We start from the raw sequence: 16,852 nt of genomic DNA on the forward strand, positions 1-16,852 counted from the left end.
TCCTTTAAAAGATTCTTGAACATTTTCAGTGCATACTGGAACAAATATTTCTTGAATGGTTTCAGCACATAGTGGAACAAACAAGTGAATTCCTTAGTTACTGAAAAGCAGCATCTATTAACAAGCAGGAATATCTTGTCAGATATTATAGGGCTTCCTCCTCCTAGACAATCAGAACCTACAAACACAATCCCTCTGTCCGGGCAGTATTTAAATCACTGCACTATTAGAACACTTAGTTCCAGTCTTAGTTTTACTCTCAGCTAGCCGGGTGACAATAAATCATCTCTTTTATTGTTTGAATTATTTATTCCCATGATAAAATGCTTAATCTCATCCACTTCTCAATTCAGGTTAGGAAAACAGGGCGATATATACTTGGGTGTTACAAGCTGCCACAATTATGTATGCATTATGGGGTCTGAGAAAAAAAATATTTTTTTTAAATCTAAGAATTTCTAAACCAGGACTATTCAAAACTGGACTTCAGTTTGTGGTAGATTTAAGATCTTTACTTTTCTTCTTTTTCCTTTTTTTAATCCAATTTTCACTCAACACCACTTGTATGATTGAACACATAGCTTATTCCAGTTCACACATACTAGTTTTTCAGTCCAACCTAACCCAAAACAAAGGAGAAACATCATCAACCTGAGAAATCAAAAAGTGTAGTTAGTTGGTCCATCCTAGAAATAGATATGAAGGTAAGATGGTGGGGAGGAAAAAGGAAGTAATGAGGGAACACATGAAAATAAAGGAAGGAGAGTCATGCTAAATTTATTAAAATGTCTCAATTCAATCCAACAAGTGTTTATTGAGTGTGAAGCATTTCGCTGGTCTTTTTAGTAATGCCAAGGTGAGCAAGACAGTCTTTGCCATTAAGGAGTCGGGAGTAGGAGGTGAATTAAGAAGGGCTGCTCCTGCTGCTGTTAAGTCGTTTCAATCACGTCTGACACTGTGTGACTCCATAGATGGCAGCCCACCAGGCTCCGCCGTCCCTGGGATTCTCCAGGCAAGAATACTGGAGTGGGTTGCCATTTCCTTCTCCAATGCATGCATGCATGCATGCTAAGTCGCTTCAGTCGTGTCCGACTCTGTGCGACCCTGTGGACAGCAGCCCACCAGGCTCCTCCGTCCACAGGATTCTCTAGGCAAGAATACTGGAGTGGGTTGCCATTTCCTTCTCCAATAAAGAAGGGCACGAGTTATTAAAACATCATGCAGAGTACATAAAGGAAATACAGGGAGAAGAGAACTGACATTAAGGATATTTTAATATACCAGGGACAGTCACATATGTTAACAAGCCTTGCAAAACTTCCAGGTAAGCTAGAGGAGGATAGGTAACTTGTTCAAGGTCATTTAAGCGAAAAAGTCTATGCTGGCTTTGTCCTCAACCCAGGTTGCAAAGCCTAGGCTCCTTTCAGGACACCATAGCTAAGGGGAAGCTCCTAGGAGGCGTGGGAGGGGATTAAGTTAAGATTGGAGGGAACAAAGAGATCAGAAAAACTATTCAGGGCAGCGAGTGAGGTGGGCCTTGAAGATGAACAGGCGATTGGGCAGCCTCACGTGAGAAAAAAGGGAGGCACTTTCAGCTAAGGATGGAGTGAAGGCTACTGGCCGCCCTGCCAGTCCTCCGGGTTGACCAGTCAATCTAGGCTGAAAAACTGTCGTCCGGTGGGTCCCTTCCCCAATCCAACTCCCTCTTCGCCCCCGTCTTTTCCTTTGGGGGTTTTCAGCGTTCACCAATTTCACCGTTAGGCACCTGTATTTTCTCCTTTGCTTTGAAACTTGAAAAATCTCAAATGTTCTAAAAACGACCACTGAGTCCCTTGGACAACGGTGGGGGTCCGAACAGTGCCCCAGACACAGTCCCCTCTCCCCCACCTCCTCAGCCAGGGCGCCATCCGGCAGCGGCACTCGTCCTCGGGAAAGCGTGGTTTCCGCCAGGGGGCGCCGCGGGCGGTAGGCCGGGCGGGGGCCGCCGCAGCGGCGGCGGGGCCGAGGGGGGGCCGCGGGGGGGCCGCGGGGGGGCCGCGGCGGGGCGGGGCGGGGCGGGGCGGCCGGCGCACCTGCCCGGCGCGGCCGGACTCCCGGCGGCTGCGCGGATGACGTGTTCCCCCCGCCCGTCCCGCCGTGTGTTTACGTGGAGACGAAGATGGCGGCGGTGGTGACGACGCTGCCCGTGCGGCCTAGGGCGGCCAGCCAGTGAGCGCGCAGACTGGTTCCACTCCGGGAGGGGCGAGCGCCGGGCCCGGCCCTGCGCCCTGCGCCGCGGAGCTCGCGGTCCCACCCCCGTCGGAGCCGACCTTGCCTTTCTGTCCCCGACCCCCCTGCCTGTGTTCCCCCAGCCTTTCCCGCAGAAGCTATGGAGGACGAAGAGAGACGAAAGAAGCTGGAGGCTGGCAAAGCCAAGGTGAGAGAGCTGGAGGCCGCTCGGCCTGCGCTGGGAGGTGGTGGCTGCGGCGGGTTGGGAGGGGTCCTGCGAAGCGGAGGCCTCGGCTCAGCAAGCCCCGCGCGCTGCCTGGGACAGAGGTCCTGCGGCGTCTGCTTTTTCCCCTTGCCCTCGTCTCCCTTTTCTAATTGAAAAAGCCTGGTGATGCACTACCTAGCGGTTATTTCCGTGATGCCTGGGTGGTGTGGTTCCTTTCTCGTGAATGCCTAAATCCTCTCTTTTTACTGTATAAGCTGATATAGCTTGCTTCTGAATCTCCAACCTTTGACTTGTTTTGAGGGAGTTTTTTGGGTTGTGCAGACATTGTGCTTTTCGCGGGGGGGGTTGTGATTTGGGGCTCTTCTTTATTCGGCTGGGGATTTGTACGCTCATCATCGGCTTGGCTTTCTTAGGTGGCACGCTGGCACACTTGAGTGTGTGATTGGCCTGTGACAGCTGCCTCAGTCGTGGCTTGAGTATGCCACAAGTGCCAGCTGTGAACTTCGCTGTAGGGGCGTTTTTCGAAGCATGGCTTTGTATGTTTGTGTTTGGAGGTCTTTGTCATGGCATGCGCCTTGTATTGTGTGGAATGTTACTGCAGTCTGTGAATGGAACTTCTGGGGACGAAAGGGTCCATATTCTTAGCATCACCTGTAGAATTCTTGCTTTCTTGTCGAGTCCCTATCTTATATGTGTGTATGAAAAAGACTGTAAAGCAAACAATGGAAAAGATTTTATTATTCACTGAGTTTCATGAAAAATTTGACATAGACGAAATATAAATTAAATAGAATATTTCTTTTTAAAATTACGTGCTTGAGCATATTTTTTAACTGGCCAAAAGGACCCTTTCCTCCCTATAATGAAATTACAGTTTATAGACTGTATGTTGTTTTATTAGAGATGATTGTTCACAGTCGTACTTGTATCTCAATTAAATTATAATATAGTTTGACTGTTTCTTTTCCTCTTCATCTCCTCCCTCCAAATAAGCAAAACGAGACAGGGTCTGTGATTTCAGTAATCACTGAAGAACCACACTGCAGAGATACAATCGTAGATGCTTAACATACGTTTCTGAAATTAATATAAACATATAAACTAGCTCTGTATTATCTAAGGTCAAACCTTAAGTGTTTGTATCAGGTAGATTGTTATTTTAGGATCTATACACAGGGAAAGGAAATCAAGGCATCTTTAAGATCTCAAAGTTGCTTAGATTTCTGCAGTCTTGGGGTTCTGAGTACAATCTGTGAATCCAAGAAAGTGGAGGAAAAGTATGCACATCCTTCCAAAAGCATTGAAGTTCTAATTAGACGTTTGCTTGTTACCTCAGTATTTTTACTATCTGCCTCCAGAAGTATCTTTCCTAAGTATATATGAAGCAGTCCAAAAAACAGTTTACTTTGGACAACACCTCTCATAATAGAGGATTTATGTAAATTGCTTTGGTTTGGCAAAAAGGAATTCTAGTTTCTTTGTGTGTATGTGTGGTTTTTGTCTTTCAAACTTCTGCCTATGGGATAAAAATCTTCTCCTTTTAACATTCACTTTCATGTGAAAGATTATCTTCTAGAATTGAGCTGAATTTTTCTATTCAGAAATAAATTTGAGACATGTCAGGCAAGATATGTTTGCTAGAGCATTGGCACCAAAATATAAAAACACTGGGACAACCTTCAAAGACAATGTTAGGAGAATCACTTTCTAAACTATATTATTTAAGTATGATAGAATATTTTTCAGCCATTAAGGTTATGAAGACTGATAGGAGCATGGACAATAGGAACATGGACATCGAAAATAGTGTATATGTTACTTCTTTTGTATAAATGTATGCTTTTGTATTAGGACTTAAAATCTTTGGGTTGTGAGTGTAAGGTCGTTAAGCAAACCTGTGTCAAACTCCTGTTTTACACTAAGAGCTGGAAATACAGAGATGGTGACAGTCTGTTTTCTGAAGTTGCTCAAAGTTTAGCAGGACAGATACTGGGTAATAAGTACAGTGAAAAGAGGTGGTATTGTAGGATTTGTGGCAAATTGTTTCACTTGTTAAAATGTGTTAAATGTTGCTACCTCATTTTTAAGACTGTTTTACAAAGAAGGTTGTTGATATTGATATTTAATGCAATCTAGCCTGATACCTATCAAATAGTAAGTATGCAGTAAATATTTCCTTAGTGAATGCATGAGCAGAATGACTATGAGCTGTTAATGTGTGCTGCTTGACCAGCATGTTGTAATTTAATAACAGTAATTCAGAATTCTCTTCATTGGAAGTCTCATTGCTGGCATTAGAAGTCACTTAAAATAACCATTTCTAAAACTTTATTCAGATACTTGGTTCTCTAAATGTCTTGTTTGTTCATTGAATTTAAATACTGTATTTGCTAATCTAGTTTTACAGACCACAACTTGTAAATTTTCTTCTTGGTGTTTGGTAAACTATTCATTGGAAAACTACTTCCTTTCTGTATCTATAAATAATCATTTTTTAAATGACCTGTTGTGAATACAGTATAGTATACTTTATAAAGTGTGTTATACCAACCAAAATTCACAATGATAGGAGAATAAATTTGGTATGTGTGCTGTGCTTAGTCACTCAGTCGTGTCCGACTCTTTGCGACCCTCTGTCCATGGGGATTCTCCAGGCGATAATACTGGAGTGGGTAGCCATGCCCTCCTCCAGGTGATCTTCCCAACCCAGGGATCAAACCCAGGTCTCCCACATTGCAGGTGGATTCTTTACCATCTGAGCCACCAGGGAAGCCCAAATTTCTATATATGTAGCCATTAAAATAATTCTGCAGAAACGTTCTGATTTGGGGAAATGCCCACAAATAACACCAGATTGGTAAAAATGTTACCAAAAAAAGTATATATACAATCTTTATACATGAAGACACCTGAAAAAAAATGCGCCAAGATATAAATGATGGTTCTCTTAGGATGGTGGTTATAGGCAGTTTTAATTTCCTTTACACTTTTAGTATTTTCCACATTGTCTGCAGTATATTTCCTTTATGACCAGTAAAAATGTTTAAATGCCATTTTTAGAAACAATAAGAGCTTATCAAATATAGTATGTTGAAGAGAATGTTATATTGTTTGATCATTATTCAGAACAAGAAGATGAGGTTTCCCAAGGGCCCTTTCATTGGTGTAGTTCTGGAACTATAATTCTTATTCCAGTGCTGTTTCTGTTATGTAGTTGGGATCTCTATCATTAGACATTTATATATCTCCTTTCTGGCTTTGTAGATCTTATCCTTTTTCTCTGTCGATTGTCATTGCCATGAACATGCCTATCTTGCGTTACTCCATCTCACCTGCCTCCTCCCCTAATTTGCTGTTTTAGATTTGCTGTGACTGGAGGAACCAGTAACTGAGCTTGAGGGGGTGGTCTGTGATAACCAAGCCCTGATGGAGCCCTGTGAATGTGCTTTATGACAATTTCGTTCTGCTGCTACTTGTTGGTTTTTTTCATTTGCTGTTGGGTCCTCAGTTACTTCCTCAGTACTGATGTAGTAAGAAGCATGACCCATGAAGACATGAGACGTTACTGCATTAAGTAAATATTTTCAGAACCAGGCTAACCTCATTGCAAGGTGCTGTCAAGGACAGTGCTACACAGGCTGTCCTTGTGTTGATCCAGACTTCTAACTCCACTTTGAATGACTTCAGTTTTTTCCAAGTAAAATTATCTACAATTTTAGGTAAAAGAAAGTGTTGTAATATTAGCAAACAGAATTAGAGGACAGTTGTATATTTAGTATAAGATTACTTCTGCATATTCACAGTATGTATACTTTTTAACATTCTACTGGCAGAATTCTGTAAAACCAAAGTTTTTATCAGCTATTCAGCATTTTATATAATTGGCATTGTTGAATAGTTATAAAAATTTTTGCCTGTAGGATTCAGTAAGTAATAATTATATGATTGTTTAATGAGCATTTTCCATTTGAGAAATAGTGCCAGTTCTATACAAAAAGGACAGTGCTCTCTGCAAGTTGTATATTAGGTTATTGATAATAGGACTTTTCAATCATTATTTCCACTCTGATAGACAAAGTTAGTCATGGTGTATAACTGTTCTTTTTGCATATTTCAGACACTCCCCTCCACCACTAAGAACATTGCTCTCCATCCCTGTTTCTTTTATACTTTCTAGTTTTTTATTCTTATCAGGGACATAGCTTGCTTAGCTTTCAAAGTAGATACTGCAGTTTGATACCTTCAACATTTATTGTAAGAGTGGTGCATTATCTACGATTTAAAAACCAACTCATGACCTTTAGTGTTGAAAGAAAAAGCAAAACATGATTTTTAGTTTATGAGCTTTAAAGAGAGAATATGGAGGAAAGAATGGGCAGAACAGGTTTCTCGAAGTATATATTGAAGAGAGGTTTTGAAGGCTAATCCAGGGACATGGCAGGAACAGGGATAGAGCAGTGGTTGGGTAAAGAGCGTCAAGATCCGATGAAGAGAGACTTGGTAAGGAGGTATGTGGTGTCCTGTTAGTGAAACTGAAAGTTGAATAAGCTCATGAAAAAGAGGAAGTGAAAAAGACAGGATCTATCCAAGTGACTGGAATATGACAAGATTAGAGCAAAAATTGTTTTTAAACAAAACACTTCTTATTTTTATATATAAAAAGTTTGTAGTAAGAAACTATGACTGTAAAATATTTATCTGTTGTAGGCTACTGATTATTGAACTGTGAGTGAGTTTCTTCTAATACGAAAGCTAGAAAAGGTTCTCATGGTAAATTGTTGAACATTAAATGATAAGGAACGTTTTTTTATCTCAATTCAGTTATACTGAAATTGAAATTGGGTATCTTATTTCATTAGTTAGCATCTCTTTAAAAACTTTAATTTGGAAAGCTTCAGAATTTTTCAAAGTTTATTTATAAGCTTATAAAAGGGCTGTTTTGCATTTGAAACTTCTGTGTGTATTTATATGCTGTTTGTTGTACAAGAAAAGACATTTATTTGCTAATTTGTTCAACCAACATTTTTGAACGCCTACAGCTGCAGCTATGGACTTTTACTTGGCAAGCACTTATTTAAATTATGATGAATACTGTGACTTATTGTCTGTGGGAAAAATCCTGTCAGAGTCCATGACTCTCAACAGGTGTTTTGAAGAAAAAATCTGTTAATGACTGAGAGCTTTTTGAGTTCTTCTGGTGCTAGATATAAGAAGCTATGATTTTTCTTTTTTTTCTTTACTTGAGGTGGAAGTCATATAAAAATTAACCATCTTAAAACAATTCAGAGGCATTTAGTACATACACAGCATTGTGCAACTACAACTTCTGTTCAGTTCCAAAACATTTTTATCATCCCAGAATAAAGCCCTGTGTCCATTAAGAAGATGTGTCCATTAAGATATTCTTCATTCCCTTCTTCCCCCAGCCTCAAGCAGCTACCAGTCTGCTTTCCAGTTCAATAAGTTTACCTATTCTAGATATTTCATGTAAATGTAACCAGACTATTTGACCCCTGGTGCCTTTTTTTCACTTGGTGTAATGTTTTCAATGTGCATCAGTATTGTATATATCAGTTTTTCATTTCCTTTTATGGCTAAATAATATTCTGTTGTATGTATATACCACATTTTGTTTACTTATTCATCGATGGGCATTTAAGTTGTTTCTACCTTTTGGGTATTGTGAATAGTGCTCCTGTGAACATTCATATATAGTATTTGAGTACCAGTTTTCATTTCCCTTGGGTATATACCTAGGAGTACAATTTCTGAATCATATGGTAATTCTATGTTTTTGAGAAACCACCAAACTTTTTCCATAGTGGCTATACCCATTCCCAACAGCAGTGTAATAAGAATTCTAATTTCTCCATATCTTCACCAACACTTACTGTTTTCTAGTTTTTAAAAATTATGGCTATTCTAGCGGGTGGGAAGCGGCATCTCATTTTGCTTTTGCTTTTTAATTTCCTAGTGACTAAGAATGTTGAACATCTTTTCATGTGCTTATTGCCCATTTGTTTGTCTTCTTTGAAGTGTCTGTGCAAGTCCTTTGCCCATTTTTTAATAGGGCTGTTACCAACTTCTTTTGCATAATATTATTATTACTTGTATTTATATTACATATATATTTTTGTATACTGAGAGGGTGGAAGAGTGACAAGCATGCACTCGGGCAGGTGATAGAGACAGAGAGATACACATCTTCAGTAAGATTATCTTCCATCTTTTTTTTTTTAGGCCTTCTGCTCTCTGCCAAAATTTAAACTGGTCCTTCCTTTCAGTTCTTGGTTTGACTAGAGCATGATGCTAAAGTTTGAATTCTGTGTGGACCAGTGAGTAATTTCATTCTATGGCCAGCTGTTTAACAAGTGCATGCAGTTGGTCCAAGGGGCACCTGTTGGGTTTTTGGCTTCATCATTACCAATCCTTTTTCACTGTGGGAAAAAATAACCTAATCTTCTTTAGCAACAAAAAGATCTGCCATTTGCATATGTGAACACAATAGACTTGTACAGATATTTTACTAGCCTTAAGATATTTTTGTTATCATAGTGACTCCCCTTTTACTTCTAGAGTTTTTGTGGTCATGGTCACCAAAATATCACTTAGGATACTTAAAGCTCATTTAGGTATGTTGCATAAAGCTGTGGTTGATTTGCCCATGGATTTAGTGCTATTCAAAAATTTAGAATTGTTCCAGAAGTGATTTTGCCTAGGTTATTTATTTAAATCTATAGATTCTTTTGTACCATGAAAAATTCCTTTATCCCCTTTGTTCATGAACAGTGTGCTGTTTGTTTTCAGTTGCCATCAGGGTTATGATTCTTACTGTGGTTGCTATTCACTGAGATTCTTATGTGGTATAAAAGTTTCTCTCTAACTTTTTTTTTTTCCTTTTAAGAAATCATTTCTTAAAGCCCCTGGAGTGAGTTCTTTCCTTTTAAGAGATCATTTCTCAAAACCTCCAAATTATTATTTTTACTAATAAGAACTGTACTAAACTTTAATATTCAAAATCCTCATCTATAAAGATTTGAATTTATAAATTGTGTTAATTGAATTAGCTTCTCCAGTTACAGAGCTTTGAACAACTAACTGGGTATAAGGTCAAGAATCTCTTTCCTTCTTGATATTGAGCATACAGAATTTGTAAACAAAATTCCTTGTTTTCTAAGGATCATTCATCGTGGACTCTGATTAGACAGTATTTATTCCTCAGGGGTCTCACTATTTCAAGTTGATATTGCCTTACTGTTTCCCCAGGGAAAACAGGGACAGGGACCAATTATAACTAAAAATATTTGCTGGAAATTTCTATGAAATAATAGGTTTTGGCTGAAAGTTATAGAAACTTTTCAAAGATAATTTAAAATATTGGGTATATTTTAATGTAAAACCATCTGTATTTGCCAAACTGATATTTAATTTTTAATTTATATAAATTTCTCTCCTGGGTGTGGAGAAAAGGGAACCCTCTTACACTGTTGGTGGGAATGCAAACTAGTACAGCCACTATGGAGAACAGTGTGAAGATTCCTTAAAAAACTGAAAATAGAACTGCCATATGACCCAGCAATCCCACTGCTGGGCATACACACCGAGGAAACCAGAATTGAAAGAGACACATGTACCCCAGTGTTCATCGCGGCACTGTTGATAATAGCCAGACATGGAAGCAACTTAGATGTCCATCAGCAGACGGATGGATAAGGAAGCTGTGGTACATATACACAATGGAATATTACTCAGCCATTAAAAGAATACATTTGAATCAGTTCTAATGAGATGGATGAAACTGGAGCCCATTATACAGAGTGAAGTAAGCCAGAAAGAAAAACACCAATACAGTATGCTGCTGCTGCTGCTAAGTCGCGTCAGTCGTGTCCGACTCTGTGCGACCCCATAGACGGCAGCCCACCAGGCTCCTCCGTCCCTGGGATTCTCCAGGCAAGAACACTGGAGTGGGTTGCCATTTCCTCCTCCAGTGCATGAAAGTGAAAAGTGAAAGTGAAGTCGCTCAGTCGACTCTTCAAGACCTCATGGGCTGCAGCCTACTGGGCTCCTCCGTCCATGGGGTTTCCCAGGCAAGAGTACTGGAGTGGGGTGCCATTGCCTTCTCTGCCAATACGGTATACTAATGCATATATATGGAATTTGAAAGATGGCAACGATAACCCTATATGTGAGACAGAAAAAGAGACACAGATGCATAGAACAGTCTTATGGACTCTGTTGTAGAAGGTGAGGGTGGGACAATCTGAGAGAATAGCATTGAAACATGTATATTATCATATGTGAAACAGAATACCATTCCAGGTTTGTTGCATGAGACAAATGCTCAGGGCTGGGGCAATGGGATGACCTAGAGGGATGGGATGGGGAGGGAAGCGGGAGAGGGGTTCAGGATGGGGAACACATGTAAACCCATGGCTGATTCATGTCAATGTATGGCAAAAACCACTACAATATTGTAAAGTAATTAGCCTCCAACTAAAATAAATAAATTTGAAAAAATAAATTCCTCTCCTAATGAAAATATTAATAGATGTCTGGGCATTTTTACCCAGTGCACTTCCCTTTAACAAGAGAGCTCTCGTATAATGGAAATAAAAGCAAAAAGAAATTAATAGGATCTACTTAAACTCAAAAGGTTTTGCACAGCAAAGGAAATAAAACAAAAAGACAACCCACAGATTGGGAGAAAATATTTGCAAATGATGTGACTGACAAGGGATTAGTCTCCAAAATTTACAAACAGCTCATGATGCTTGAGTGAGTGAGTGAAAGTAGCTCGGTTGTGTCCGATTCTTTGCGACCCAGGCAAGAATACTTGAGTGGGTAGCTGTTCCCTTCTCCAGGGAATCTTCCCAACCCAGGGATTGAACCCAAGTCTCCCACATTGCAGACGGATTCTTACCAGCTGAGCCACCAGGGAAGCCCTCGTGATGCTTAGTAGCCTCAAAACAAACAGCCCAATCAACAAATGGGTGGAAGACCTAAATAGACATTTCTCCAAAGAAGACATACAGATGGCCAAGAGATACGTCAAAAGATGTTCAGAGTCACTAATTATTAGAGAAATGTAAATCAAACTACAATGAGATATCACCTCACACCAGCCAGAATGGCTGTCATCAAAAAATCCACAAACAGTAAATGCTGTAGAGGGCGTGAAGAGAAAGGAACCCTCCTACACTGTTGGTGGGTATGTAAATTGGTACAGCCACTATGGAGAACAGTATGGAGGTTCCTTAAAAAACTAAAATAGAGCTGCTATATGACCTTTCATGGCAAACAGATGGGGAAACAATGGAAACAGTGACAGACTTTATTTCGGGGGGCTCCAAAATTACTGCAGATAGTGACTGCAGCCATGAAAGTAAAAGACGCTTGTTCCTTGGAAGGAAAATTATGACCAACCTAGACAGCATATTAAAAAGCAGAGACATTACTTTGCCAACAAAGGTTCGTCTAGTCAAAGCTATGGTTTTTCCAGTAGTCATGTATGGATGTGAGAGTTGGACTATAAAGAAAGCTGAGTGTCAAAGAATGGATGCCTTTGAACTGTGGTGCTGGAGAAGACTCTTGAGAGTTCCTTGGACAGCAAGGAGATCCAACCAGTCCATCCTAAAGGAAATCAGTCTTGAATATTCATTGGAAGGACTGATGTTGAAGCTGAAACTCCAATAGTTTGGCCACCTGATGGGAAGAGCCAACTCATTGGAAAAGACCCTGATGCTGGGAAAGATTGAAGGCGGGAGGAGAAGGGGATGACAGAGGATGAGATGGTTGGATGGCATCACTGACTTAATGGACATGAGTTTGAGTAAACTCCAGGAGTTGGTGATGGACAGGGAGACCTGAGGTGCTACAGTCCATGGGGTCGTGAATAGTTGGACACGAGTGAGCAACTGAACTGAACTGAAGTATCTGCAGAGAAGACTGAGATGCAAACTATTTACAAAGCTAGGAGATGATGATGTCTGTGAAACTAAGGAAAGTGTTTCAAGTAAGGAGTGGCCGCTTGTCAAGAATGAGAAGTCAAGTGTGATGAAGACTTGAAAAGTAACCTTTAGCTCTAGCAATGGTTGGTGTGAGTAATTCAGGTTATTGTGAGATGGGGAATGAATGTGAATCAGGAAAGCATGGTGAATGCTACCTACTTTTTCAAAGGTTTTTTTTCCTTTTTTTGTAAAAAGCATTGTAATACTAGTGGTTATGAGCTTGGACTAGACCAGACAGTCTGGAATCAAATCTTGGCTCTGCAGTTTACTATCTTTGTGACTTTATGCAAGTTATTTAACCTCTCAGCACTGCTCTTTCCCATCTCTAAAACAAGAACAGTGATATTATCTGCATTGGGATTGTTGTGAGGATTCAGTTTACACATATAAAGCTTTTAGAACATTGTCAAATTAGAAGAACTTTACAGGAAGTATTAGCCATCATCAACATCATCATTCTCATGCTGGAGCATAGAGAATTAAACTGTATAGCAGAGAATTAGATTGGAGAAGTAGTCTGGGATCACATAATGAGGAGCCATATAAGTCAGCTGACAGAAGGTGGATTTTACTCTAAAAGTAGCCAGAAACTGTGAAAGAATGTGTATGTCACATGTTTAAGCTCTGAAGAGATTATTCATTTCCAGAAAATGTTATATGCCGTCTTCAGGTAGGTATGCTGCCACCAGGTGGCACGTATGTGTTATTGCTATACAGGTGAAGCAGTAAAACTGTGTGTGTGTGTTTTAATATGAAATATTAATTGATTCAAATAGCTAAATGTAAGCACCCTAATTCTAGCAGGGCACTTTCTTCCCCAAAACTGATGAATTATGTGAAGGAGAGAAAAAGAGGGTAATTGAAAAGATAGAAAGATTTCAAAGGAAGCTAAGAGAAGTATAGTTGGGCCTCATCTGAAACTGGAAAGCCGTTTGGAATCAGTGCATTCTGCCATCCCTTATTTCACTCTCATAATATCTGACACCCTTCTCCTTGCAAATCAACTTCCTCTCCTTGTACCTCAGTTTGTACAAGACAAAAAATTACAGGATGAATCCTCAGATCTGTTCTATTCAGTGGAATTGTTTTCCACGATGGACACTTAAAAGAAGAGGAAAAGAAAAATTATTTAAATAGTGTAACCAGATCAGTTCATAGAGTAAGCATCTAACTTAGCGGTTCCCAGACTTTGCTGCACAGTAGAAGCATCTGGAAAGCTTAAAACAATTTCAAAGCCTAAGTCACACTCCATCCCCAAATCAGAAAATCTGGGGTGCGAGCCAGGACTCACTATTTTATAAAGATCCTCAATATGCAATAAATTTTGGGTCCCACTGACATAGCTGCTTTGCGTGATTCTGCAAAACAAAGTTGATTATACATCATGAACTCTTATATGCCAGCTACTTAACTTGGTGTGCAACTAAAGAAGTGTGGATGATTTCATGTCAGAAGGAAAATCTGGCTTTGTTGATAGAGAAAAAAAATATTTCAGTCTGCAACATGATTAGTAGGTTGATACATAAATGTACTTTGTGAGTGATTTTAGGGATATTTATTTGATGATTGCTTTATGCACTGATTTTATTTTTTATTTATTATTATTATTATTTTTTAAAATAAATTTATTTATTTTAGTTGGGGGATAATTACTTTACAATATTGTAGTGGTTTTGCCATACATTGACATGAATCAGCCATTGGTTTACATGTGTTCCCCATCCTGAACCCCCCTCCCACCTCCCTCCCCATCCCATCCCTCTGGGTCATCCCATTGCCCCAGCCCTGAGCATTTGTCTCATGCATCAAACATGGAATGGTGTTCTGTTGCACATATGATAATATACATGTTTCAATGCTATTGTCCCAGAACGTCCCACCCTCACCTTCTCCCTCAGAGTCCATAAAATTGTTCTATGCATCTGTGTCTCTTATTCTGTCTCGCATATAGGGTTATTGTTACCATCTTTCAAATTCCATATATATGCATTAGTATACTGTATTGGTGTTTTTCTTTCTGGTTTACTTCACTCTGTATAATGGGCTCCAGTTTCATCCATCTCAATAGAACCGATTCAAATGTATTTTTTTTAATGGCTGAGTAATATTCCATTGTGTATATGTACCACAGCTTCCTTATCCATTCGTCTGCTGATGGACATCTAGGTTGCTTCCATGTCCTGGCTATTGTAAACAGTATGCACTGATTTTAAAATCCTTCAGTAAGATTCATCTCCTCCCTGTTAATTTCTAGACATCTTTTCTAATTCTTTGTTCTCTAATTCCAAGAGAAAAATCTCATCAACTGCCTCTTTTCTCATCAAATCAAGAGTGGGAGGACCAGCTGGGGTGTCCTGGGTGGTAGGGACTCTGAGCACTGGCCAGTTTCCTCAGCAGGAAATTCTGCATTCTTCAAAAATTCATAAATATGTTTCACCTACAAAAGAATACATGTAAAATATATGGATGAGAAAATGATTTTTTAAAAACTACCTGTCTCATACTACTGCAAACAGCCTCTAATGCCTGCCAAGGTGAGATCTAGGATTGAGTTCAAATCACACTGAAGATCCATTCCCACCCAATACTCAACTCTCTCCTGTGAGCAACATGGCTGTGGAGGAGTCCTTACTAGTTTTCAAGAAAAGCTTCAAGACACACAGGCACCTAATTTCCAGGATCAGGAGCAGAATACTAAAGGAGGACCCAGCAGGCCCCCAGTTCATCCCACCCTGAGCCCAGCACCAGGAAGGAGAAGGAAACTTCAAATCTTCATCATCACACTCTACACCAAGATTAAGGCAGAAGAACCTCAAGCAATGCACTGTGCGATGGTGGCTCCTGAAGCACAAGAAAGCAGGTGGCCTTGCTAGGACTAAGAGAGGGAACAAAATGAGAAACTGGAAGTTTTGATGAAAGATTCACACTTGAGAAAATGAAAATCTCATAAAGTTTTCCCTCCCCTTCTGTAATTTAGCCTCATTCTAGATAGACCTCAGTCAATGCCCTGATATTAATCCCGAGTAGTATCTAAATGAAATCATCGACCTGGCCAACAACTGAACAGTCATGGTAATTGATATGCATCCTAAGCTGGGCCAATAGTCGGTTCATTTCTCTTTCTGCAGCTGAAGGAAAATGCAGGATTTCCTCTGGGAGAACCAGAAAAAAATAAAAATAAAAAAAAATAATAAAAACTACCTGTATGCCTATCACCCAGTTTAAGGAATATGCACGTTTAAATACATCTGAAACCTTTCCCATCCTAATCTTACTCCCCGCCCCACCTCAGGTAATCACAATTCTGAATTTTCTTTATTAGTGCCTTGCTTTTCTGTACTACATATGTTTACTTGAACAGTGTATTAGTTTTGCTGTTTTTGAATTTAATGGTATTATAAGCAGTCAGATTTTCTTTTTGTTCAGTGTTACGCATACTATTCCATTATTAAGAATTTACCTCATTTAGCATTCACATACCAATGAGCATTTGGGCTGTTTGCAGTTTTTCTCACTGTTACAAACACTGGTGCTGTGTTAACTTGAGCTTGTTTTCTGATGCATAGCATGTGCCAAGGGCCGAGAGATATGCAGAGATCATAATCCCATGGTCCTTCAGGCCACAGAGAGTAGTGACTGTGTTGTGGAATGAGATGGGAAGAGGAAATAGAACCAAAGGCCGGCTGGTATTTGTATGTTTCTTGTGCACCCAGCTTCATCACAGATGAGCTCTGACATGTCCCTGGGAGCTGTTGGTGTGTACCGGATACCTGACAAGGTTGGGCATTGAAGTGACCAACTATGGCAGTTCTTTTATTTTTTTAAGTCGCTATTTCCTGCAAAAAATGTGCATATAAGAGAGATTAATAGTCCATTGTTGTTTTTCAGTCACTGAGTTGTGTCTGACTCTGTGACCGCATGGATGGCAGGACGCCAGGCTCCTCTTCCTTGGTTATCTCCCTGAAAGTGAAAGTTGCTAAGTATCTGACTCTTTGCAACCCCATGAACTATACAACCCATGGAATTCTCCAGGCCAGAATACTGAAGTGGGTAGCCTTTCCCTTCTCCAGGGGATCTTCCCAACCCAGGAATAGAACCCAGGTCTCCGTGTTGCAGGCAGATTCTTTACCAACTGAGCTATCAGGGAAGCCCCAGTTTGCTCAGATTCATGCCTGTTGAGTCAGTGACCATCTCACCATCTCATCCTCCGTCTCCCCCTTCTACTTTTTCCCTCAGTCTTTCTCAGTATTAGGTCTTTTCTAGTGAGTCGGCTTTTCGCTCAGGCGGCCAAAGTATTGGAGCTTCAGCTTCAGCATCAGTCCTTCTAATGAATATTCAGGGTTGATTTCCTTTAGGATTGACTGGTTTGATCTCCTTGCAGTCCAAGGGATTCTCAGGAGTCTTATCCAAC

At 40.1% G+C, this 16,852-nt stretch overlaps 1 protein-coding gene across 4 annotated transcripts in view; it reads left to right on the top strand.

Annotated features, from left to right (window-relative positions):
* Positions 1 to 2,148: 2,148 nt before the first annotated feature.
* Positions 2,149 to 16,852, top strand: part of AKAP9 (A-kinase anchoring protein 9) — a 159,575-nt gene continuing 144,871 nt past the window's right edge. For all 4 annotated transcript variants that reach the window (XM_081531342.1, XM_081531343.1, XM_081531344.1 and 1 more), the window contains exon 1: positions 2,149 to 2,416. In XM_081531342.1, coding sequence (XP_081387468.1) covers positions 2,369 to 2,416 — 48 coding nt within the window. In that variant the 5' untranslated portion in view covers positions 2,149 to 2,368. The remainder of the gene's footprint in view (positions 2,417 to 16,852) is intronic.

The sequence above is a fragment of the Giraffa tippelskirchi genome, chromosome 10 (assembly GCF_054371585.1).
Source record: "Giraffa tippelskirchi isolate mGirTip1 chromosome 10, T2T-mGirTip1v1.2.pri, whole genome shotgun sequence".
Classification (NCBI taxonomy): domain Eukaryota; kingdom Metazoa; phylum Chordata; class Mammalia; order Artiodactyla; family Giraffidae; genus Giraffa; species Giraffa tippelskirchi.